This window comes from Aythya marila (genome assembly GCF_965140915.1).
Source record: "Aythya marila genome assembly, chromosome: 2".
Taxonomy (NCBI): Eukaryota; Metazoa; Chordata; class Aves; order Anseriformes; family Anatidae; genus Aythya; species Aythya marila.
In genome coordinates, this window is record NC_139043.1 from 63,271,071 (window position 1) to 63,297,680 (window position 26,610).

At 37.9% G+C, this 26,610-nt stretch overlaps 1 protein-coding gene across 8 annotated transcripts in view; it reads right to left on the minus strand.

Moving 5' to 3' along the window:
• The window catches only part of ELMO1 (engulfment and cell motility 1), a 322,098-nt gene that overhangs the window by 214,865 nt on the left and 80,623 nt on the right, over positions 1-26,610 (minus strand). For all 8 annotated transcript variants that reach the window (XM_082753916.1, XM_082753922.1, XM_082753917.1 and 5 more), the window contains 3 exons: positions 21,727-21,896; positions 10,016-10,051; positions 1,665-1,764 (listed from right to left, as the gene is read on the minus strand). In XM_082753916.1, the coding sequence (XP_082610042.1) occupies positions 1,665-1,764; positions 10,016-10,051; positions 21,727-21,896 (306 nt within the window). The remainder of the gene's footprint in view (positions 1-1,664; positions 1,765-10,015; positions 10,052-21,726; positions 21,897-26,610) is intronic.

Consider the following 26,610-nt stretch of genomic DNA (forward strand, 5'->3'; position numbering starts at 1 on the left):
ATCAAAAGGTATATAAACTGTGTTTTGGAACTAGTAGATGCGCTCTCTCCTGCTTGTGGGGCGCCCGCCATTGCAATCGCGAATAAATTACTACTTCACTGAGATCCTCGCCTGAGCCTAAGTTATTGGCTACGGAGTGTTTCTCACACCCCTATTCTTCACTGTGGTCTCTTTCTTTTCCACTGGTTCCACCAGAAGACAGCCAGTCGCAGGGGTGCACAGCACCTCTTTCAGTTGTTACTATACAACTAACAGTGCAAGACATGTTGAAAGGGTAAGACAAAACCAATAATTCTGAGTCACTCAGTAGACTGATTTCAAGTCATTTTTAGCAAATTTCTTAACACGCTCACGTTTAGCCTCCTCTAGCAAATAACACATTCTGGAATTGACCTTGTATCTCATGAAGTCAATTAAAACACGTGGATAATTTTATTTGTCATGGTAAAATAATAATAATAATAATAATAATAATAATAATAATAATAATAATAATAATAATAATAATAATAATAATAATAATAATAATAATCTACATAGCCTACAAGATTAGCAAACAATCAAAAAAGTCCAAAACCTAGATCAATATTAATTTCTCTTACAAATAATATCCATCATTTTAATGACCAAAACAGAACTTAAAATCTAACCCTCTTTTCATAATTGTTTCTTTCTTTCACTCCTGACAACGAAAGTAAATTTGTACTTTCTTTTGGTGGTAGTAATTTTGCAACCAAATTTAAAGTAGAAGTCTGATACATTTGGTTAAAAAGGAAAGCAATCTTTGTCACAGGTTACATTAGCTCCACTAGCCCCTGCTATCATTTTAGTGAATTAGCTCTGGTGTCTTTTGAACTTGTACAAGTGCAATTTAATCATATTGTTCCAACCTGTTTTGAAAAAAAATCTTCAGAAATAGTTTAGTTTGTTTTAATAAATGAAAGAGCCTCCCTATTCAATTTCAACCTGTCAATAGTTAAGATGACAATAAGTGAAAATGGTTAAATCAGTAACAACAAAAGCTTTATTTTCTGAAGTGTGTTAAACCTCTGCATTTAAGGAGTACTCCAGTGTTTCTGTTGTTTTTGTGCAACTCCTACACGTAAGAAAAGAAGAAAAACATTGCAAATCGTGGAAAAATCTTTTTTCAAAACCATAGAACTTAGATGCAGGACTCAGGGGGCTGGAGTTTAGCTTCACAAACTCAGTAGATTCCATCTTAATAATTTCAATTTGTAAACGAACTAATTTCTCTTCCTTCCATACCCCCAAAGGAAACATGTCAGTGCTGTTTATGTTTCAAGAGATATATTATTACTCATTGCTCATTTATATTAAATCTAAATACTGATTTCTATTTTAATTGCATGGTATATGCACAAGAAGGTCACACCGTAACCAAGTGAACAATTACCCACGTAATAAGCCTAATATAGCGTTGATCCAATTTCGCTCCCATAGAATTCAGTAACAGTTGAACTAGATCTTGCAATTAAAAATATTTGTAATTTTAAATAGCACTTTACTTCCATTTTCATGTACCTTTTTGACCAAGCAATCACCTAAATAATATATCTGAAAAAGAGAAAGCACAACTCACCTTAAAAAAATTAAATTGTGGAAGCAAACTGGTACAAAATGCATAGCATTGATTACAAATTTACCTTTTTAATGAATGCCACAGAGAATGTATCCCACGATACAATCCCATGATCCATCAGCTCAACAAATGCAGTCAGTGTAAAGGACAACATATCTCCAAAGCTGCAAGAGACAGGAGTCGTGACTACAGTTACCAGTAATGCAGCAGAGCAATGACCGAGGGAATAAAGCAGCAGGAAGCTTTCAGAAAGGCAGGAAAATGCAGCTAAACATGGACTAAGAGGTAGCAGAAGAGCGAGAGAGGCCATGCAAAAAATAGTCTCTCAAACAATTTTGCATGGACATCAAGAACGGTCATTTGGAAGAAGCGATTTTGCAAGAGAAGAACTAACACCCAGGAAAACACCACATGCAATGTTCAAGGAAATCAGATAGTCTGACTAAACTTCTCCTGTGGAATTCAGAGTTTTAAAAATAACAGAAGAAAATAAATGAAGTTTTTCTGAGCAACTTCCAGAAATGCTCTTAGTTGAATGTCACACAAAGACACCGTGATACTGTACCTCTATCAGTTAGGTAGAAAGTTAGTCTATTCCTTTTCTTACAAAGAAACAAACATATCTAAAAAAAAATGCTCCTGAAGAAATTGAGCAGTGATTTTGCAATAGTTAATGCCTCACTTTCCTTCTTTTAAATAAACAGATACACATTTTCAGGTTACCTATGGGCAACCATGTCAAATGGTCTGCAAAATTCCATCCACTCATCCAAGCCCGTAGCTCAAGTTGCTTAGGGTTTGCAGGCCACTATAGCGGATAATTACCTGTAAAATTGAGATTCGGCACTTCTTTATATTAACTACATTCAAAACTGGTTTAAAATCAACATAAAGAATATGCTTTTAAACTGACTAGCTAACCCTGATCTTCCACATTAAAATCAGCTTTTAAAAATTTGCTTCATTTCTATTTATACACATGGTACACAACAGTCAGCAGCCACAATGATTTCAAAGAAACCATTCAACGAGGTAACTACTCAATACAAGCAGCAGTACACAGAGCCCCAAATGAAGCAGAATTACCTTTATGGGCACGCCAAAGTGCCTGCGAGGTATTCTGCCACTAAGCCATTAACAGGCACAAGCATGCAATCAATCTAAACAGCATGAACAGTCCCACTGATTTTAATGCAGCACTTTACCTAATAAAAAGACAAAATTAAAAACTGCCAGATTGGAACTACAATGCTCAGTCTGTTGGGAAACTGAGGCTAGTAGTATAGACATAGTTAAAGAATGTAACTGGTAATCCTTCATGTGTGATTTGATCCCCTGCTGTCCTATGCCAACCCAACCCAAATTAGTGAACATCTATGCAAACAGAAGATGTTTACTGCACCACAGAGGAATAAGGCAGAAAATCAGTTTTAACATAAACATAGCAATTCCAAACATCATTGTTTACTGGATTTGATACAATCTGCCATTAAGGGTGCATTTTGCCACCAAAATAAGCTCCATAGTGGCCCCTTCATTTAAGATAGCTCACCTTCGGCAAAACTCTGCAGCAGCCCTCTGCTAAAATGAAGCTTGACACTCTTGACATTTTGTAAAGTAAAAAACAACACCCCCCAACACACACACACACAAAAAAGCCTTCTTTTCCACAGTAAGGGTATCCACAGCATCTCTGATTATTTATGAGAAAATGAAAAGGTTATACCAAAGAGCAAACAAGAAAAACACTGTCTTAAAAAAAAAAAAAATCCACTGAAATTCTACAAAGAATAGTTTGTTCAGCCATACATAATTTGAAAGTGTTTTGTTTTGTTTTGTTTGTTTTCTGCTGGGGGGGGGGGGGGGGGGGGGGGGGGGGGGAGGGGGTTGCTTGTTTTTTAATCCTGCAAATTTTTTAGGAATTAAATTAGATTTAATCATTAACATCATTAGCATTCCAAATAACCAAGGATTTATGTTAAAACTGATTTAATCATTAGCATCATTAGCATTCCAAATAACCAAGGAATTCATACAAAGAAAACAGTAAGACAGTGTAGGAAACATAATCAGCTCCAGTACTTGTTCTCCCCAGTCCAATCCTTTTGTGCACAATGGTTGTTCATTTATGTCCAAATAGAACTGCATCCCTCAGAATGGCTTTCTTTTAAAAACTTGTACCATGGATCTTCATGTCAGAATACTTCAATGAATATGTGAAATTCTGTTATTTTATAAAGCTAGACTAAACTAGATGCATATAAATAGGAAAAATATTAAAAACTTTTTTAAGTTAAAAGGAGATAAATTATCTGCTCTGTGTAACTGGGAGAAATATTTTATTTATTTATTTATTTATTTATTTATTTTGTCCTGGTTTCAGTTAGAACAGAATTAATTTTCTTCCTAGTAGCTGGTGGAATGCTGTGTTTTGGCTTAGGATGAGAAGAGTGCTGATAACACCCCGATGTTTTAATTGTTGCAGAGCAGTGCTTATACCAAGCCAAGGACACCTCAGACTTTTGCTCTGTCCTGCCAACAGGCAGGCTGGGGGTGCAGTAAGAGCTGGGAGGGGACAGACCCAGGACAGGTGACCCGAACTAGCCAAAGGGGTATTCCATACCATCTGACGTCATGCTAAACAATATATAGGGGTGGCTAGCCGGGGGGAGGGGGCCGGACTGCTCGGGGTTAAGCTGGGCATCGGTCAGCGGGTGGTGAGCAATTGCATTGTGCATCACTTGTTTGTACATATTATTATTAGTAGTACTATTATCATCATTGTATTATTATTATTATTATTATTATTATTATTTTCCTGTCTTATTAAACTGTCTTTATCTCAACTCACGAGCTTCACTTTCCATTTCTCTCCCCCGTCCCAGAGAGGGAGGGGGGAGGGTGAGCGAACGGCTGCGTGGTGTTTAGCTGCCAGCCGGGTTAAACCACGACATTTTTAACCTGGGCAGCCTGCTCTAAGGAACCTGTTTTGGCAGGGTCTTGGATCCAATGATCTCTCAAGGTCCCCACAGTTCTGTGATCTTTATCTACCCTGGATTGCCCTATATATTTAAAAATCTAGTAAATGTACCTGTATTTATTATATAAATAGTATTTTATAAAGTAACTAATACCCATTAACAATGAGTATATATCAGAGGGATTCCTTATTAAACCTCCATATGCATATTCTCCTTCAGAACAGTAGTAGTCAGAATTCAGTTCAATACAATTCCTTTATATTTAGCAGTCTCATTCTTCTTGCCAAAACTATTCATTAATTCCACCAACTAATCCATTCTCCTGCACTGCTTTGGAGGCAAACTAGATAAATGGAGCCAAAACCACTGGTATTAACATATAAACCTGTTTTTAGTAGGCGTGACACTGATGCAATTGTTTGGGATCCAGACAGTGAAAGTTTTTTCAATTTAAAATGATGATGCAGGCTGCCCCACTGGGTGTCACTCCTATTACACTGTTTCAAGCAGTTAATGAGAGTGAAGAGATGCAACACTGGGAGTAATCAAGCAGAAAGGAATACTCCAACTCTACATATTACACGGCACATATAAGGAGTATGCATTTTTTAAAAATATCCATCTATCCATATGCATCTGTACACATGTATACACTAAGTAGCATCGCAAAAGTCAAAAGCCAGACATAAAGGATAAGCACAAGGAATAGCACAGCTAGAGATGAAATCAATCTCCAGGGTAACTAGCAAGATAAGGATTAAAGTAGTGGTGTTGATTCATTGTTATGTGTTTAAACACAAGCAGATAGGTAGAAACAGACTTCCAAGCATTTCATTTTCAATCCACACACGCACAGACACACTGATACTATTGAGTGGCAGACAGAGTAGATGCAAGAAATTTCAAGGGAGTCAAAGCTTGTTCATAAAATGTAATCATCCTAGAAAATAAGCAGTAGGCACTGTTTAACTCAAAACCTCAGTATTTTAGTCATATAAAAAGTTTGAAAAATGATGGGGCCTTCTTCATAAAATCTTCCTGAGGAATGCACAACACAAGGCACGATGGTTCTGTAAATATCAACATCTTGCCACTCCTGTGAAATGACCTAGTAGTTTGACAGTAATTCCTGATGAAGGTGCTTTCCAGTGCATGTCATTGCAGCAAGAGGGGAGAGTGATCAGAAAGATGCACCGTGTAATTGCAATTTCACCTCTCACCATTGCTGACATTTTAATAATCTGTCTTATCAGGCAAGCTGCTTGTACAATCCCTCTTCAGGGCTCTGGCTGGTAAGTGGCTTCCACTGCGACACAAGTTTCCCATTCTCTGCTGTCTGGCTCCCCTCTTCTAATGACCATTGCAGGTATGGATGAGCTGATCACAAGGCCCTTCCTCACCCAAAACAGCTGACAGAAAAAGTTTCAGACCTGCTGAAGAGTGAGTCAACAGCTGTTTTTCATTTTATTTTTACATTATAGGCAAAGATCAGGTCAATGCCTGCTAATTTATGTTCCTAAGAATTTTCTGCTTTCTTACCTTCTGAAACTGAAGAAAAAATCCATACATTTTGACATTACTCTTTCCTAAAAATGAAAAGAACGTGTCTGTGACTCTGACTACCATGCCTGTCTCTCACCTGCCTGCATATTATTATTTCTACATGCAAAACCATCTTTTTATCATGTAATTTTAATCCTCAGATGTAATGTATGGAACTATGTCTGATATTCTGAAATATTTAAATTGCCTGAAGCAATTTGGATTTCTTCTCAAATTAAATTAATGGGACTTGATCACTCAAATTCCATAGATATTAAAAAAAAAACTCAATTCATGTTTATACATTGTATTGCTATAGAGGATGGAAAAATATTCAGCTGTCCAAATGATTCTGTAAATCAAGATAATTAATCAGGGTAAGCTGTCATCAGGTCACAGAAAAATCACTAAGAGCTTTTACAAAGCTTGGTGGACTGTTTCATGTTTTACATGATAGAAGTTGCATAGGAAAAACTGGAAATTAACAGTTACTTGTCCATCCTGACCTGGATCCCGCTACCAGCCCATTAGGACTAGAACCCAAAGCCAGTATTCCTTCGCACAATGTTTTTCATAGACAAAACAGAATTGAAACTAACTGTGCAGAGGGAAGACAGCAAAGAAAAGAACCTGAACTGGGCAGCAGGCAAAAAAGGAGCTGCAGCCCACCACCAGCTGCAGGAGTTAAGGAAGTGGTTAGCTTCCATCCAGCAACTGTGCTCAGCTGAGCAGGCCTGACTTCACTGAGGTTAACATCAAAGAGAAAGAACAGCTTTGTAAGTCAGAGTTGTCAGGGATAAATGGCCACAAATAAATCTAAACAGAGCAGAGTTTATCTAATCATAAGAGGACAAGAGCTCTGGAAAAATCATGGAGGCAAAAGGAAGTCCAACGATGCAGTAGGATGCTCTGTAAGCATAGCGTGAACAAGTACCTCTTTTATTGCTATGACTCTTCTTCATTGCTTCTACACTTCCTTGCTTCTCTAAGTAAGCTTTCCAAGGGTGAAGATAAGCCACCATCACATCAAACTGGGAGCAATTCACACTTGCTTGCTATTTACTCTGATATACGGCTGAAAACGACTGAACAACCTGCAGGGTAGCTGCTCCTATTTTTCTAAGTGATGACAGAAAGCACACTTAACTGGTACAGTGCAATTGACAGATTATTTTTTGCAATGTGCCAAGCACCACTGAAGTATTTCTTTGTGGTACAGTTTCACCATGTTCATTATAAGGGATCAGCCCTACTGAATTTAAACCACTTGCATTCCAAAAAAAAAAAACTGAAATAACTTTGTAACCCTGGTATTAGCACTTCTCTAAGCTTGAAAATAAACTCTGATTAAAAAAAAAAAAAAAAAAAAAAGACTGAAATTAAAACAGAACTTTAACTATTCTTGAATAAATCCAGGTGTAGATACATTATTATGGAGTAAGACTTAATCCACTTTTAGGTAAATTAAGTAATTGTCAACATGAGAAAGTAGCCCAAAGGAGCTATTACACAGTGGTTCTTTGTGAAGATGTGATTAGAGTTACCTTTTCTCTTATTCCTCATCTTTTAAGTTCATGTTTTTGCTCATTTCATGGTAATTTTCCTAAAAAGATAAGCCTTTCTTAAGACTAGGAATAACTACTTGCACAGGAATATCATCACTCCATTCAGCGTGGTTTGACTACAGTTCAGTACTACAGCAGAACGGTCAACTGGTATAGCTGTTCCACAGGGATTTTCTGTTTTTAATTTTTTTAAAACCCAAGCATTAGTCAACATGGGATAAATAAAATCTCAAAATAAAACAGGAAACTGTAAGACTAAAAGAACAGACAAAAAAGAAACTCACATTTTAGAAGAAGGATTTCCTTCAGTGGAGAAAGCTATTAAACATGCCCTCTCTGTGAAAATCAGGTTTTAATTAAATCAGCTTCCCCAGGCTAGCATATGCAAGCTAACAGAGATAAAGTGAAATATTTGCACATAATGAAATATCCCATCCTGTAAATTGAAAGGTTTTTGTTTGTTTGTTTGTTTTTGTTTTTTTTAAATTAGTATTTGGTTTCTTTAAAGTAACTGTTAATAAAGATAGCAGGTGGAAGCTGCAAAGTTTTAACATTTAGTTTTTCATACCGTGATCTGAGGTTATTTGTATAGTTCTTGTTTCATTGGACCTTCTCCCACTAATACATGGGTGAAAAATATTGAGGATGTTTGACAACTACAGTCATACAGCACTAGTGTATGACTTTACCTTCAAAGGTTATGAACAGACCAGGTTCTGGAGCTACTAGTTTCATGTCTTGCCCGACAAGGGTCTGGTATCTTAGAACAAGTGCCAAACTCAAGAATTTGTTATTTTAATTGTATCGTTACATGCACTACTGATAGAAATCAAAATATTGAATTGTGTGTCCTGATATAAGTTGAACCTTACTGTATCAGCATTTAACATTCAAATTTGGAATAAACTTTAGTCACATACACATTCTTTTCTAGTGTATTCAGTGATGCACTGTATGTACACTGATCAGTAAGTATCCTCTTAAAGTGGGAAAGGCCTATTTCCCATGAGTAAACATAACTAAACTATGCCATAAACAATTAATTCAGATCATCAGTATAACCAGATCCTAAAACCAGGGCACGATGCACCTGTCAGTTAGTACTGTACTACTGTCTTGAGACTATTCAGAGGACAATCACGTAATTTAATGTAAAGAAGCCTTCAGGCTTAGAAATATATTAATATATTAAACATATTCAGGCTTAGAATTTGGAAGCAGACAGGTACTGAAGGAGTATAACTACTCTTCCACAAAAGAAAGAAAGAAAGAAACAAAAAAAACTACTTTCACATCAATGAGGGACAAAAACCCGCCACCTAAATGCATAGGAGGCATCTTAGAAGGGCTGATGCTGCAAAGAATTCTGAAAGCCTCATGACATTTTAATTATTTTCCTCAGATTCTGAGCTTTTCTATTAAGAAACAAGTTATTCTGTATTAGAGGTTGAGAAAGAGAATGTAGAGGAAGGATTTAAGCTTCCTGCCACATTTATTCTTACTGTTTAATATATTAGGCAATGATTTAATAGATGTTTCAGAACTTGGTTTGCAGCAGCTTTGTGAAAGCATGATTCAGCGTGGATTTGGATGGGGACCTGTATTTCCTGCATGATAAATCACATCAGAGTGATGTACAATTAATCAATTAATTATTCTTTTGCTTGCTTAGTGTTTAGCTACATTTGACATGACAAATTTGCAAGTCAACCGAGGTACTATAGAACATCTCTTGGGGTCCCAGTTTATTAAAGCCTATGAAGTATGTGTTTAACTTGAAGCACGGAGAATCGCATTCAAAATCATTAGGGCAACAAGCATGCTTCACAAGTTTCTGATAAGAAGTCCTTTACTATATTACGGTCTCTCTTTATGCAGTTATCTGAAATAATCAGCACTAACTGGGACCAGCAAATAATAGGAATCCAAAGTGGCATGATCTCTTATCTCACTAATCTCAACAATTAGAATTGCCTACTATTGATCATATAAATCACATAAATTTAAGAGAGGAACATGGGGAAAGCAGGGAAACAATTTGATTGCTTAAGTTCAAAAAAAAAAAAAAAAAAAAAGTGCGTTTTTTTTTTAGGAATAGTAGAAGCCCCCTGCAGAAGTTACAGAAACAAAGCACCCATTCCACAAGCAAAGCAAAAAAGGCTCCATAAAATATTATTAATAGGTATCAAAGAGCAGAAAACAGGTTGAAGATTGGCTGAATGAATATGCACAGACACTTTTACATATAAAGATTAGCGCAAGGGCCTGAACTCAGTCATGCAAAAGAAGAGGAAGTGTGCAAGGTGATGATCTAATCAGGTTCTTACCAGGGCTTCATTATCTTCTGCAATTTCTGATATCGTCTGTAAAATTAAAACTTGCACGTGAGGAGAGACACTTTAAAACATCTGCATGCTATTTACCTATGCATACACACACACACACTCAATTCATAGCCTAATTCATTAAATTCCAAAGACAAACACACAGTAGCAGGCAGTAAGTTACTAACAACTTGCTGTGAACAGAAACAGTTCAGTACCCATTAAAGGAAAGTACATTGAAAGTTAATTTCAAATACTTGTTCAGAATATTTCTGTTAACAAAAAAGCAAAATAGAATAGATAATTGACAGGGTGAAAACATTAAACATTTCTCTTAACCATTAAAGCATTCCTAGGCATCCTAAATTGTTTAAGTATTTGTATAAAATAAGTCTTTGGTAGAAAACAACAAAGGTTTACACATTAGGCATTTTCTGTATCATTCTTATGACATGTAATCACTTATCTAACAAATTTATTTACTTTCAGTTTCCATCACTAATACAGAGGTCAGAGTTGTCAGCACGGTTGAAAGGTGTTGCTTAGCTAGAACCAACACAGACCAAAATCCTGATCTTCTGATGTCAGTGGTAAGTTTTCCATCAACTTCAAAGGCAAACAAAAATTACCTTGGCTTTTCAACCACAGAGGTGTGTTTACTCAACAGCTCAAAGCCACCTCATGCCAGCTCAATGACAACTACAGTGCAGTGGTCTGATTCCAACAAAGTGTGTAAACTCACCTGCTACCTTTGTTACGTTTAAATTCACAGCCTGATGGACATGCCTAGACCCAAAATGCTGAATCAACCCACTTGAGAAAGACAATGACCTGCTTACAAAAATGTACCTTACTGTTTCAGATGCCAGCAGGTTCACCTACATAACTAGCTTTCAGCATCATGCTGTCACTTTCCTAGTAGCTTCCAAAGCACTTGGTTCCTAGCTGTGGCAAGAGGTTTAATGTATACCAGTTAAAAGCTTTTTTATTTAGACATTTCCTGTGTTTTTTTTTTGTTTGTTTTGTTTTCCCTGAGATATAGGGCTGTGCACACTCAGTGAACAAGAAGCTTTGGCATCATATTACTATATATTCAAGAAACTAAAAGTCAAATGTGAAGGGGGGGTGGAGCAATAAGCACACTTGAAAGCTGTAGTGCACTAATCACAATTGTCACCCTCCTGGTAAGCATTGGCTTCAGAACTGCTGGTTATGCTACTAAGGAAACCAAAATAGACACAATCAATGGTAAAAATTGCATCCAACACAAGTAACTTTTCTTTTTGGTAAAATATCACTTGAACCAAGGGGAAAAAAAAAAGTCAGTGTCCTACTTTGCCCTTTCCTATGTCCCCTAAGTCTGATTCACAGACTTTTTTCAGAGGTTTGGCTGGGCAGACTAGTGCCCAACAGGAAAAGAAGGTTCCTCCTTCCTCCCTGTCCCCTTCTGCCAGGTCTTCCCCTTTGCATTTGCCATTCTGCTCTCAACAGCTCACACTCCAGTCTCTCCAACTGTTGATTCAACTTGCTGTCCCAGAACTCGATTAGATTATTTTATTTTATTTTGGTACAGCAGTGACTCCTACCACCTTGCATTTTCCATTCTTTTTATGCATAAGCAATGTTGTGCTTTCTACTTAGACTGCTTGAATTTATGTAGTGTCTTTTCAGGAAGAAGGACCAGCCTCATACAGAGCAACTTTAGGGCTGGTTTGTGTAATCACACGTGCAGAAAACACAAAGACCACATTACAGTGACAGCAGTTTGACATCATTCAGTGCTAGCTATGAGCTTCAGGCATTAATATTTCAATATTAATGCCTGAAGAGAACGATGGAACGGGTTACCCTGCATCCAGGCACAGAATAGGCCATAGCCAGGCTCAAATTAAAAATATGACGGGATTTTTTTGTTGTTGGATTTCATGGCTTTAGTTTTTTTCTGCTGCCTCAGCTACCTGTGTAGCCAGCAGTAACAAGCAAACAAAAAGCATCTGGAGGATCAGACAGCTGTAAGAAGGGGAGAAAGTTACCCTTAATATGCTTTTCTTAGCAGAAAAGCTCCAAGCATTTCCTACAGTAGGAGAGCCCATCTTTAGCAGAACATCCCTTCCCGTGCTTCTGCCAACACAGTGAGCTGCAGGAGACTCTGCTAAACCGTAACAAGCACACACCAAAAAAAAAAAACATCACAAAAGCATCTTGTCAGCTCCCAAACGTGTGTGGATCCAAGCAACCTTATGCAGCACATGCCAGCCAAACCTCTTAGCATCCTTCTGAAATAAAAATAAAATCTAAACTTGAAATAGTTGATGTGTCTGCTTGACATCAAAGAGAAGAATGAGTGGCGTTTACATACTGGTAGCATTTCAATAGACAGGCTCAATTTTGCCAGAGATTTTTCACAACAGGATATAATCAGGTGCACTTTCTGCATGACTAAACCCAGAGATTAAAGAACAAATACCTCAATCCCAGAACAAAACATTTAGACAGTGACTTGCTTAGCATTTGCAGGACTCTTACCCACCTAGAGTTAACTGGTAATTAGTTCATTTGAGAAGAAGATAAGCAATATAAAACAACTTTTTTTTGTTTTGTTTTGTTTAGAAAAATATAGAGAAAATTAAATTATACAGATCTTTTCTGGTGAAGCAAATTTTGACTTGAGAGGAAAAATAACCTTCATATTAGAGCAAACAATTTCTATTAATCTCTGTTGCCTGAATGTCTGACAAAAGCAGCAGTCAATCAATGACACCAAGTGTTACAGTGACACTGTACAGTATGGCTACAGATGTACTTCTTTCATCACTGAACAGGTGGAGGCTGTTACCAAAAGAAGCACGTGCTGTTTTCATCCTATCATCAAAGCAAAAGCTTATAACCTGGTATTAACAGCAATACTGCTCACGTTCACCCACAGAGCATGTTAAAGTTAATGCTCAAAGAGTAGTTGAGCTAACTCTTCCACACACACAACTGTTGTTTCTTCTGGTGGGCTGGCTGTGGTAGAAACCAGACAGTTCCGTAAAACACTTCCTGGGTGAGTTACCCCAGGCATGGTCAAAAATGCTGAAGATCTTAGTGACATAGTCGAGACACCATAATTAGCCAGATACCTTTATTTATTTATTAAAGAAGCTGTCCCTCAGGTGCACTTGCACAGATGAGAATAAAACCATGGCCAAACATTATGAGGGCAAATTAACTAGCGTTTTTGAAAGGTTCAGGCACTGTAGTGGTGAAAGCCATAAAAACAGACAGCAACTTTAATACAGGGAGAAATCACAAAACAAATGCCAACATAATGCAGAGTAAACATTAACGACAAGTTACTCATTTAGACATTTTGCTACCACAGTATTTTCCCTGTCTGGCCTCAAATGAACTTTGCAATATATTTCTGGCTGAATCCCAAGGAATTCACAGTTCCCTGTGGACCTTCCCAAGCCATACAGACCTAAACTTGCCCAAAGTGCACTGTATGTTGTGTCAACAGTGGCTTCCAGCTGCGACCATATTAGCAAGGACCTAACTGGGTCAACTCCTACATGTTCACATGCAAAAATTGCTGTACAATAACCTAAGATGTCCAAGTCTTGATCACACTGGGATAATGTGCACTGCACAATAAAGGCTTGTCTGAACTGGAGAAAACTACTAAAAATTTTGTCCCATTGAGGTAGCCAGTGCAGACCCCCTGGAGTTAGAAATGCAGTGAGCTAAAGTAGTCACATCACGGCAACCCATATTTCTGAGCCTGCACTGTTCAAATATTTGCAGAGCTGGATAAAAACACCAGAGGATAAAAGCTTTCCATTCAGCATGGCCCTGGCCATGGCCATTACTGGCAAAGGTAGAAGATGCGAATAAGAACTTCCTCCTGCATGTAACAAAACACTGACTGGATGATGGATGAAGGACCGGCTAACCACAGTAAATCTGGACTTGGATACTGTTTTTCAGGCACTCAGAATGATAGCCCACAGTCTGGATAATAGGCAGCATTTGGGAATCATAAGACAAATACACAGGAGTGCATTTTTATAGATTCTGTCTGTATCAGGTGTGGTGATCACATAAATGAAGTCTGGTGAGGGTTTGAAAACCCTGTGGTGAGGGTTTGAAATGTATTATGTAGATGAAATCTGCAAAATGATTTTTAATGCATGTAGCAGCACTCCCACTCCTCACAGCCACTGCAATACTCCACAGTCACCATAGCTTGAGATAAAAACTCTGGAAAAGTTGCAGAAGTGGAGATTTTAAGCTTTACTTCTAATTTTTGCTATTTCTTTGAATACTATACTTTCATACGGATTTAAAAAAAAAAAAAAAAGATGAGTTTTGTCTAGCACTTGGTACTTTGAAGAATATTTGGAAACATAAATCTGCCTTAGAATTACTCTTTTTAATGACATTTTACAAAAGTGGTTGCCAAATCAAAACCAGTAATACTGTCTCCTCTCCTCTGCCTTGTTCCTGTCAATAGGGTGTTCGTATCAATACTTAACAGGGGTCATTTAAATGTTAATATTCTTAAGTGCAGGCCAAGTAAGAAGAACCCCAGAATGAAAGCATCCGGGATGAGGAGAGAGCAGGCAGCAGCAAGTCTCCCCCTTTCCCCTCCAAAGGTGTGATCTTCAATGGTTCATTCTCCTGTCGTTACCATCTCCACAACAGAAGAACTGGATTAGCTGACTTTTATAAACTGTTCTATATTTCTGTCTTACAGACAACAGGTCACACACTCCCGACATTACAGAAGCACTAAGAAATGAAGATTGCACAAAGCCCCTGTTGGACACGAATCAATGTTGGCAGCAATGTCAGATTAAGTAATCTATGCTTCCAGGTGAAGATTCACAGGAACGGCTGAGCCTGACAGACCAGTGCTGTCAAAATAAATAAATAAATAAAATTATTTTCCTCCCTTCGCTAGCTGGTTTATTTTCTGTCAGTTTAGCAATACGAATTTGCTCACTAAGGAGTCAGATGAACACTGGAGCTGACCAAGTGTTGAGATGACCAAAAGAGGGAACATGGACTATGCAGCCAGCAGCAGGGAAGGGTGGGAAAGAAGTACTTTATTCAGCAAAGACCTACTAGCTTAGTACTGTGCACATCTGAAAAAACTCATTTTCCATTTATCCAGTCAATTGTGCTTGTATAACTACTTTCTGGGGCAACATGGTGAGCTCATCAATGAAGGAGCTGAACTGGGTTGTGGAATATTGTATTAAAAGTAGCCTTTATTGTCACTTTTAATAATCTAGACAAGTTTTCCAGTCCAGATTGCGATAAATATTATTGGCATAACTCTTCAAACAAAGAAGGACAGGAACAAGAGGCTGTGAGCAACAGCAGCTTAAGTGTTTTGACAGCAGTACTGAAATACTCATCAGACTGAGATGGAAAAAAAAACATTAGCAGGTATGCGAGCAATTGTCCCAGAAAGTGTGGTTTGGAGTTACTCCAACTTTAACAAATCTGTCTTCAGCTTTCCACTGGGCTGGTATACAGCATTATCTCTGTAAGACAAGCCAAGAGCTAGTATTTCACTGAACAATACAATGTCCTTAAAGAATGCACAAATGCCATCCCAGAGATTTCCAGCTGTAGATCTGCCAACTCCACAACTGCACATGTTCAATAGAAGACTCCTCTCAGTTAACAGGTTAAAAAAAAGAAAAAGAAAAAAAAAACAACAACATACAAATACATGTTTGTTGAGAAGTTTGTATAACTCTCATCTAGCTACATTTATTATTTCCAGTAGGAAGACAAAACTGAACAGCCACTACAATTTGAAGCAAGTTTTCCATCTCTAATCTGCCCATAAAACAGTTGCATCTCCCTTAAAATTAAAACCAGACAATCTGTAACCATGTCTAAGCAGCATCAACCAGCACGCTCCTGTGACACTGCTGTGCTACAATAAAGCTACTCAGCACAGCCACATCTTTGAAGCGGACCTCTGAAGAACTCCCTTCCCAACAGCAACAGAAACAATTCTGCTTACTGTCAAGGCAGCTAGGCTTTGCATAGGCTCAGCTTTTTGGCAAAAGCTATCTGTGATTTCAGCCAAATGACAAGTGACAGAGACAGTGATACTGCCAGTAAAAAAAAAAAAAAAAAAAAAAAAAAAGAATATTCTGAAAGAGGTCTTCCTTTTTTTCCTCCCAATCATGAGCTTATTTTTACTGATAATGACAAAAATAAATTCAGATTCCTTTTAACTCTTTACAGCTTTCATTATTTATGGTCTTTGACTTGTATTTTCCTTTTCTTATAGGGGCTTTAAAGAAACTATCAGTTGGGTTCTTTTTTCCCTTTTAAGGAAGGCTGAGAGTCTGTCCCAGTCACACAACTCAGATGACATGTCAAGGAAAAAATCCACATCTTTACCAGCCTTCTGTAACATCAGAATGGCTGCCTATACAGCCATATTTTTCCCAAAATATTAATTCTGGACTAGACTATGGAATATATCTCAGAGTGAGTGAACTACATTATCTCAGATAGGGTAGCAAGGAGACATGACTATTTCTTCCAGTTTGGTCTCTAGCATTGTTTTCTTTCTGCCTTTATTATTATTATTATTATTATTAGCATATTGCACTCTGTGGGGGGAGAGAGCAGAAGAAACCCACCCTCACGCTTCCCTTTTACATTGTCCATACATCCAACCAGATTGACATCATAGTCAGATTCCCTTAATTAGGTACAAACTGGGCTTCAAATGTAAAAACAGTTCTAGAAGTGCTATGGAAATCCCTTTCTGAAGTCTCTTAAAAGGAAAAAACTTTGTGTATGCACACACACACCTCTTTGGTGATAACAGAGGCACCAAGTGTAAGAAATGATTCAGCATCATGGATAATTATCAAATGGAATCATCATTTACATGCTCTTCATGAGCAAACTCGTCTTGTAGCTTCTACTATTATTTATGAGTCACCTGAACCACAAAAATAAACCTTAAAAACAACTGGTTGTTGTTGTTCTGTAAGAGACTCACAGCATATTCTGGAAGCAAGAATGAGCCTAAAGGAAAACCAGCAATGAGCCACCTCAAACAGCAGGACTGAGATAGGTAAGGACAGTTGCTAAGACATGTTGAATCTCTGCAATATAAATATATCACTATTGACAAGATTCTTTCTCAGCTTCACTACAGTCCCACGCATCTTACAATCCATTCACCAGCAACCCCTATGGCTTTGTCCCAGCACACACCATGCCTACAGTTTCTCTGCTCTAAGCAGCAGGCACTCAAGGAGATCTGGCCCAAATTGTGGAAACTACATGTAATACTAAAATCAAAATAATATTGAAATAATATTATTTATTGAAGTAATAATAAACACTAAAAAGACCTCTCAATTTGTTATTTTTCAACCTATACTATCATCAGAAACTGGAAAGGCATTTTTTTAACTGCATTTTATTTTTCTTCAACATTCGGGGATATAGCACACAGGAAGTTAAATAACAAACACTGCTAGCTCTTGTCAACTTTTTGTATTACTACATCTTTCCATCACCAGCAAAATGAAGCAGAGGTAACTAGAAACCCAGGGCTTTACATTCCCTTGCTCTGACCACTGTATTTTTACAAGCATCAGCTTCACTAAAATAACGAGTAAGTAGCACAATAAATAACGCCAAGTATAAATGCAGCATAGGCCTTTTCCTTGGTGAAAGTTGTAGCTGTGGTCTTGCTTTCCAGAGGCTGCCCACTAAAATTTAGTTACAGACTCAAATTATAACTTAAGAGCTGCCCCTAACATGAGCTCCACGTGCAAAGAAAACCTCAGAGCAAACTTATACTGAGCATGATGGTACTTTTAATGACCGCTGTTTGCCCCTTTGGGGAATATAGAGAATAAAGCCTGAATTAACAAAATTCATCAATTTCTAGCACAGCTGCACCACACCATGAACAGAGGCCCCACTCAGCCCAAGCTCTACCCACCACAAGGCTGTCCCTCAGCTGTATTAACCCACAGGCAGCCAGGAAAGCACCCAGGGGAGCTCTATGCAGAGCAGCACCAGACTCACGGTGTGTGTCTCATTCCCTGTGGCCCCCCAGAGGCTTCACACCAATCTCTGGGGCTGGGCTCCAATATCAGAGCATAAAGAATGGTGTTGGGGGGGGGGGAAATGGACAGGGTGGACAGACCACATGCTCTTTCTGCATCCACTCACTCCCACTTTGCCTCTTTCTTCTGCAAGTCTCAAAATAAGCAAAAGCTGACTGTGCAAAACCCAAGTGGATATTTCTCAAACAAGTTAACGAGCTGGATGGGCTTTGTGAAGCATCCAGATAGACCCAATTCAAGGAAGACAGCGGGACTGGGCTGCAAAGCAGGGGTTAGCACACAAAGAATGGGAGAAGAGGGCAGGGAGCCAGATCATCTCATAGCAGCATCAAACCATTCAGGTTCCTCAGCTGCACGGTTGGATTGTAGCCTCATTCAAGCCAGGCTGGCTCAACAACAACAACAACTCAAAGTTGGGTAAGATAACTCCACATTAAAGACACGTGGCCCATCAAAGAAGTTTCCAGCCTTCCCTCAAACTTCTGGATCCTTCCTCCTCCAACACAGCCCACCCCTACGTGATGCTAACATAACTGTTTGAGGAGGTCAACCTATGGACACTGACATGATCTGTTCAAAATACCACTAAGTGGCAAGTACTAGGAAGGGGAAGAGAAGGGAAGAGAGCTTTTTGGTGACCTGTTCAGCAGCACAACCCCCAAGGCCACGCAACTGAAGGGGCAGGCCCAGTATGGGAGCTAACAGCAAGGAGACCTTCAGTCAGGTTGGCCATTTCAACCAGCATCTTGTGGGATGTCTCATGAGTGGCATTGCACAGAGTCCAAGGAAAAGCAGGACTAGAGAATATCTGAGAACATTTTACTGACTCTGGTTGGTTTTCCTTGACAGATTAGGGAACTCAAAGTGCTGTTAGTCCTTGTCGTCCCACTCTCTCCTCCATATATTTCTCTTATCCCCCCAACACACACTTTGTTCACTCACAGGACATTTTGAACATTTGTTTTTCTACAATAATGAAGTTTTTTTTTGTTGGTGGTGGTGGGTTTTTTGTTTGTTTTGTCTTCTTTAAAAAAAAAAAAAAAAACAGTATTGTTTTTGTTTTTTTAAAAAATAATAATAATAATAAAAAAACACAAACAATACTATTACCAATGATTCTTCCCCAGAAGTACTTTGTCTGGTGGCTTAGTGTGTATAAACAACAAGAAACCCAATGAGTGACAGACCCTGAAGTAGGAGGTCTGGATCAATAGCTTGAAGTCAAACCCGAAAGGGAAGCAGCAGCACCACAGCAGGTTGAGTTTGTTGACTCTCTTTAATGAAAGGAACAAATCCTAATATAAGTCTCAAGTTCTGTTAAACATGTGTTTATCAGACAGTGATGCACAGCATAAAAGTAGAAGGGAATGCACAAATATCTGTAGCGCAGATGTCCTTGCTTTACAAAGTCCCTTCACTAAGGGAAACTTGGAAAAAAACAGAAATACAGGTTGTCTAGATTGATAAATATAAAAAAGACTGCAGTAAGCACTGAGTGTTCATCAACATGTGAAGATGCTGGAAATATTTAGGATGAATCTTTGCTCAATGCCTAAACTAGACAATGTTTCTCCCCACAGGCAGAAACTGGGAGAAATAGATTAGACAGGTAGATCAATCAATGCCTCTTTGGTGATACATTGCACCAGTTACAAAAGAAGAAGCTGAAATTCCTCCAAAGGAAATCCACTTACAAAAAAATAAATAAATATATGCAATGGGATTCTGCTCATATGTCCAGTCTACAAGCCTGCCATGTGGTCTGAAAACTCGTGCCCTCAGACATGAATTATTACCAGGGTGTAAACTGCTGAGCATTTTTTTCAGCAGCAGTGCCGGCTTAAGTAATTTCCCATCCCAGAAAACTGTTAACTATTAAACCAGGCCAGCATGGTACAGCTTGGCCCAGCTCTCAGCTACAAAGCAATAGTACAGACACATCTGAAGGATGAGGAAGGCACTTTCTTTAGCCTTGATGAAGCTAAAAGCAGTGCTTTAAAAAAAAAGAAAAAAGAAAAAAGTGAACATTCCACATCTGTTTCAATACAAAATAAAGAGCCTTAACTTAAATACCTTTCATGGTGTAGAAGGTAAACCATTTAACTAAATCCATGACAAAATAAACTACAGAGGCAGTGACTTTTAAATTACTTGTGATCTTCCTAGGCACGTACAAGTTTGCCCATTTGGTGAAATTTTTAATTAGTTCAGTGGGAAGCAGTCGATATAACTGCATTTATACTTTTATATTAACTTAAATTTATCTTTAGTTTTAATTTAATTTGGTCCTTAAAGAAAAATGTATATGAATATAAGATGATTTGACTAATATATAGAAAAAGTTTTCTATTTATTAAAGTGACATAAAATGTGCCACAGACCACATCACTGCAAAAAAAGTAAAGACCGTAAACCCAAAATTCTGAAGATGAAACGATGACATACAGGAACTGCAGTATACCACAGGAGTTAGGCAATGGAGATTCAAAGTCCAACAGACCATTAGCCACACAACAGGCTAATCAGCAAGAGTAAGCACATTTTCCAATCTAAAGATTACTAGATTTTAAGAAGGTTTTTTGGTTGGTTGGTTGTTTTTTGTTTGTTTGCTTTTGAAAATTCACAGTACATTTTGCATGGGATCATCACCGATGATTCCATTTCAAAGGCCACTTACTGCTTTTGCTTTACTCCCTAAATTACTTACTTTCTTGAACCTGAGGGAACACAAGCAAATTTGAGAGTGGATTTAAACTGATTTCAGCAACTGACTTCTGATCCCTAGTCCACAAGACTGAACATCCCCAAGGAATGTGGAGGGGTACCTGCAGCATGTTTATTTTCTCTCAGCAAAGGGTGTGGGAACTCTTGATTCCTCATATATAGTAGAGGTTGACACTGACTGCAAAGCACTAAAAACTCAAATTCAAAAACCTACTTGAAGCAGTAACTTAAAACATAATTTAATAGTGCAATAATCCAATTGATATATTTGTTGTTGTAGCATCCACATTAAGACAAGGGAAAATCATTTAGTACCACAGTCCAAAATTTCAACAGCGGTTAAAAACGATAAGATGTTCTGGTAAAGAATAGAAGTATTTTCAGAGATAACTTCTTAATTTCAAAAAGACATTGTCATTTGACAAACCTCTGCCAGAACTAAAACAGTAAAAATGAAAACAAAATGCAAGCACTAGATATTGTCATTACATATTCTACAATGTTTTGAAAAACATTGAATTTAAAACACAGTTTTCATGCGACATCACTTAAATATCAGCCTTTTAATAAACTATCAATGATTTATCTAAATTCTAATGAGAAAGGGAGAAACTATGACCACGGTTTTCCTCAAAATTTTGTAGCATGGAGGGTTACTTGTGACATTGCCCACCTCCCTTTCCCACCATTCCAATGTTAGGGAAAACTAAAAATACTTAATGTATTCGCATCGATAATGGTATACTATCCTAGCAGCAGAGAACTATTTAATTTGACACTTTATGTTATCTTAGTAGTTGTAGAAATACTTCAGGCACTCAGAAAGAGAGTCTATCCATACACCATATGGGAGAAAGATCACAATTTAAGCAGAATACTTACTCTGTGCCACTTTCAACCATTTGTGTTAGGAGAGAAATGCCATCTAGGTTTATAAATTCTTGGGCAAAAGTAACATCCCGTGAGTAGTTTGCTAAGTCTTTCAGTGCTTCTAACTTTGCATCCATACTAGAAGACTGGATCCTTTCATGGAGCTGCTGTGCATTTTGAGCCTGAAAGAAAAGACACACAAAACAAAACCAAAAGAACTTATGTTACAATGACTATAACAAATAAAATGTTAGTGCAAACAGGAACCATGGCCATGCTTAATATTAATATTTAACATTTACATTCTCTGACACGTTCAAGTAGCTCAAACACACATTACTTTTACAAAATTATATTATTCATTTATTACTCCTCTATTATGTATAATTATTTGGATTGTTGCAGAACTGTAAATTGAGCAATGGATAGACATCCCATTGTGGCAGTCAAAATGCAAGCATTACAAAATACAGCCTTTGGCTTGAAGAGTTAGTGTGTCATATCAATAAAAGTAAAAATGGAAATAAAACAAATCACATCAGACAATATCAGTATAGTAATGACAACATTTTTCTTTTTTCCCTGGCAACACTTCCTTGGTTTAAGCATTTCTCATGAGCTTTATTAATAAAGGCCATATACTGTCCTAAACAGGTTATGTCAAAAGAGCCCAATATCAGGCCTTCTATTCCTTCCTCCCTCTCTTCTCTTCCACTTGCTCTCAATCAATTCAAAAACCCATATTCTCTCTAAAAAAGCACAGGAATTATTACTTCCCACATACTATATTACCACTCATACATATTTATGTAACTTCAATACCACATCTATGAGGCTACTCGGACCATTAACACTTTAAATACAGAATGAGGGGTCAGCAACATCCAAACATAACACCAACGATTAAAAAAAAATAAAAATAAAAAAATCTAAGGGGATATATAAGTAAAGCATATTAAATTATGAATTTGTCCTTCGGTTTAGCTGTACAAATACTTTACATCTCACAGTTTCAATCTGATGCTTTCACTTACCTGAACACAATTCCCAAAAGTAATAGTTAATAGCTAGCCAGTACTTCTCTTAGAAAAAGAATCCTCCTTGTTATATGCAAATACTTGCCTTTTTTTTTTCCCCCAAAAAATTCACTTCTTACCTGCACTGAATGAAAAGTAAATAAGAAGCTATGTGCCATTATACCATTAGGATTCTGGTAAATTCTGTTCACTGTTATTTTCTCTGAGGTTTTGTTTATTCTTTCTCAGCAATAGAATAAGAAAAATAAGGAAAAAAAAAGGCTGCACTGACAATTTTCTGTTCAAGTAATGAATACAGTCTTCACCAAGCTGATCATCTCTGTAGATAAAGATCCTCAGATAGTAGACATTTTTAGTGGAAGTGAACATTTAAACAGAGAACAGAGGGAAAAGTAAAACTACTGTGTTATAGATAAAGTTTCCTATCAACATAATCTTAACTGCTTCACAAACATTAATAAATTAAATGTCCCAGTATCCTCTGAGAAAAAAAAAAAAAAAAAAAAAAAAGTTACTTCCTTTCTTCCTTTTTTTTTTTTTTTTTTTTTTTTTTACAAAGGGAAAAAAAGAATGTATGGTCTACACTCAGGTTCTCTCAGAACCGTTCTACTCAAGAGAAACACATACAGGGAGGAAATACTTTCTAGTTAATACAACTGAGGTTAATATCTTCAACTAAGACAGTATTGAAGATAAATAGAATATACTTTATTTCGGGGGTTTTCTATGCCTTAAGCATTAGGTGCTATAGCCATAGCAGTTATATTATCTATAAGGAGGCACAATCCTGTCATCCAAAACACCCCTTTGCCACCATAAATTTCCTACTCTCAAATTGGCTCAAGCTGTAGGAGAGAAACAGTGACCTCTATCTTGTCTCTGTAATGGACAATGACTGTCTGAATGGTATATCTATCTACCTATATATTCTCTCAAACATAAGCAGCTGGTAGACTAAAATCATGTGCCAAAGCCTATTGAAGAAATAAAAACAGATCCCATTAACTTCCAACATCCAGGTTAGCCACAAAATAATTCCTCCGAAACATCTCTTTCTTCAGAGTATGCAAAGGAAATTTTGAAAAAATGCTATTGTACAATTAGCCACAAAAATTGCAAGCTATCACTACTACTGCATGAACTGGAAGTTCAACAGCTACCTCCCACCTCATCAAAAAAGCCCTACATTAAGCTTGATCTTTTCAGGACTCCCTGGTATAACAAGTGAGGAAGATCCAGAGAAGCAACGTATCCTCAAAATATTACTCTTTCTCAGAATGCATGCAATGTCTGAATTCCCTCCTATCTCAGAAAAGAAGCACTTTGGAAAGTCTTCAGTATCAACCTAGGAGCTACATTCCCCTGACTTTGGAAATGATTGCTTAAATCATTTTTCTCGTTAAGGTTTGTATGTGTCCTCTGTCATCTGCCATGGTTCTGGGAGGTTGACACCCCTGCTCCCCTCACTGTCTGAAGGCTAAAACCCTACCATCTCTCCATGGGAAGCAGGTCTTCTTCTGAAGGTTTCTGGACCCCGTGAAAATGAAGCAAACAGCAAGGATGAACAAAACATTTGGTTCACTGCGACTGAGCAGCACTCCTGAGTTGCTCAAACAGTAAATCAGAGGAATTAAAACAGGCAGCAGAGCTGTGCCCAAACATGTGGGGACAGTAATCTCACATGTAACACAGCAGCAAGCAAAAGAGGATATGTGAGCAGAGCCAGGAAAACGTCCTCCTCCCAACCCTTTCACATCACATCTGCAACTGCTGTATGACCAACACCTCATCTCCATACACTTTAACTTATTTATTGTCAAGTTCACCCTACCTCTTGAGAAGGGATTCCTACCCCCACCATAAACACCTGGAACTGGGAACTGCTGCTGCCCATTAGACTTCCATTACATATGAAACAATACCCAGCTGGGAGAGAGCTAACCTTATCTCTCTCCAAAAAAGAGAGGACCAGCACAGGGATGTGCAATTAACAGCTCACCTACACTGCAGGACAGCAGCAGGACCAACCTTTCAACAGAGAGATGTTAGTCCTAGTTCCTGTGAAGCTAGTGAGAGCTTTGCAATCCACCACACTAAAACCAAAATAAAATTATGAATCTGAGACAGTTTGGTCTCTTCTAAAGAGCACAAAATCTATAATGCAATGTCTCTTCATTACAAAAGTTGTTCGGCCCTGTTTTAAGCACATAGAAGAGAATTTAGTAACATCTCATGCTTTACCAAACTATGCCATTGCTAAATGCCCCATCAGAAAAGTTTCTACATAGCTGTACTTGACCTACATCAAACAAGTTTCGCAAGCTACTGCATTCAACAAACCTCAAGCCTTCTCATATTGGAAAAAGGAAATGGCAGAGAAGATCTTGATTAATGGGCCACACAAATATTTGTCTCAACAAAAATGTTGGTACATGTCTCACTGGAAACATGTCCAAAAGTAATACCGACCGTTGTCATTGCAAGTGCCTGACGGGTGAAAACATCGCTTCACTGAATGCCATGCAGTTCTCTCAAGCCTCCTACTCCTTGTTGCCATAGCACTCGTACATGCTTATGGAATGTACAGATCAGTTATGACTGCATTAAAAAATGAAACCCAGATGAAATATACTTGGAGTACTTACCAGGGAGCTATTTTAATGATTTACAATCCATCAGTGGATGGACAGAGAGCACAGCTCATTAAAGCAACTATAGCACTAGCTGCCACATCTCTGCTCCTGCTGAAATATCATTCAGGTGAGAATAATAAATAAATGTATAAAATCTGCCCAGCTGAGAACTGTTATGAAGGAATTAACAGAAACACAGTTGTTGAAGTAAATGTAAGATGGCATTGAGTGCTCTCCTGGTTAGAAAGGCAGGAAGACAAGAAACTTCTAGAATGTGTGCTGTTGAAGACCAAGCATTTCAAAAGGCTGTCAAGAGGCATAAGCTACATGTGTCTAATCTGAAATGACTTGCTCTAAGGACAGACAGAAAGAGGTTTTTTTTGGTTGGTTGGTTGGTTGTTTTTTGTTTTGTTTTTTTTTGTTGTTCTCGATGGTTGTCCTTAGAGAACAGCAGTGCTTAAAAGAAGCAGCTTGATGGGATGACAGATTAAAAAGAAAACTAATGACCTAAATCCAAGATGTGACTTGATTAGAGCCCCAGATAGCCATCAGTCTACAACTTCCTCGTAAGGGGGTGTCGAGAGGCAGGAGACCTTTTCTCCATTAACACCAGTGACAGGACCCGCGGGAACAGGGTTAAGCTGAGGCAGGTGAAATTTAGGCTTGACATCAGGAGGGGGTTCTTCACAGAGAGGGTGGTTGCACACTGGAACAGGCTCCCCAGGGAAGTGGTCACTGCACCGAGCCTGTCTGAATTTAAGAAGAGATTGGACTGTGCACTTAGTCACATGGTCTGAACTTTTGGGTAGACCTGTGCGGTGTCAAGAGTTGGACTTGATGATCCTTGAGGGTCCCTTCCAACTCAGGATATTTTATGATTCTATGATTTGGAGGTTAGGAATCCCACGAACATCCTAACAAAGGGTTCTACTGATCAAATTATCACTTGTTTGGCACTGAAGATTTTGTGCATCAAACTTTGAAAGCAAGTTGTTACACAGATGCCCACGAGGCTTCTGTACAGAACACAAAATACAGTAAGCCAGGGCAGAAGGGAAGACACACATTCCAAATGCAACCACAATCAAACACTGATGTGCTATGGAAGAAATCTGGACTGTATTGATTTTCTTGTCTGTGGCTGTTTTAAGATTATGTTATCCGTTTTCCTCTTTATTCTTTACAAAAAGCAAAAAATAATAATAATTAAAAAAAGAGTATTTTCA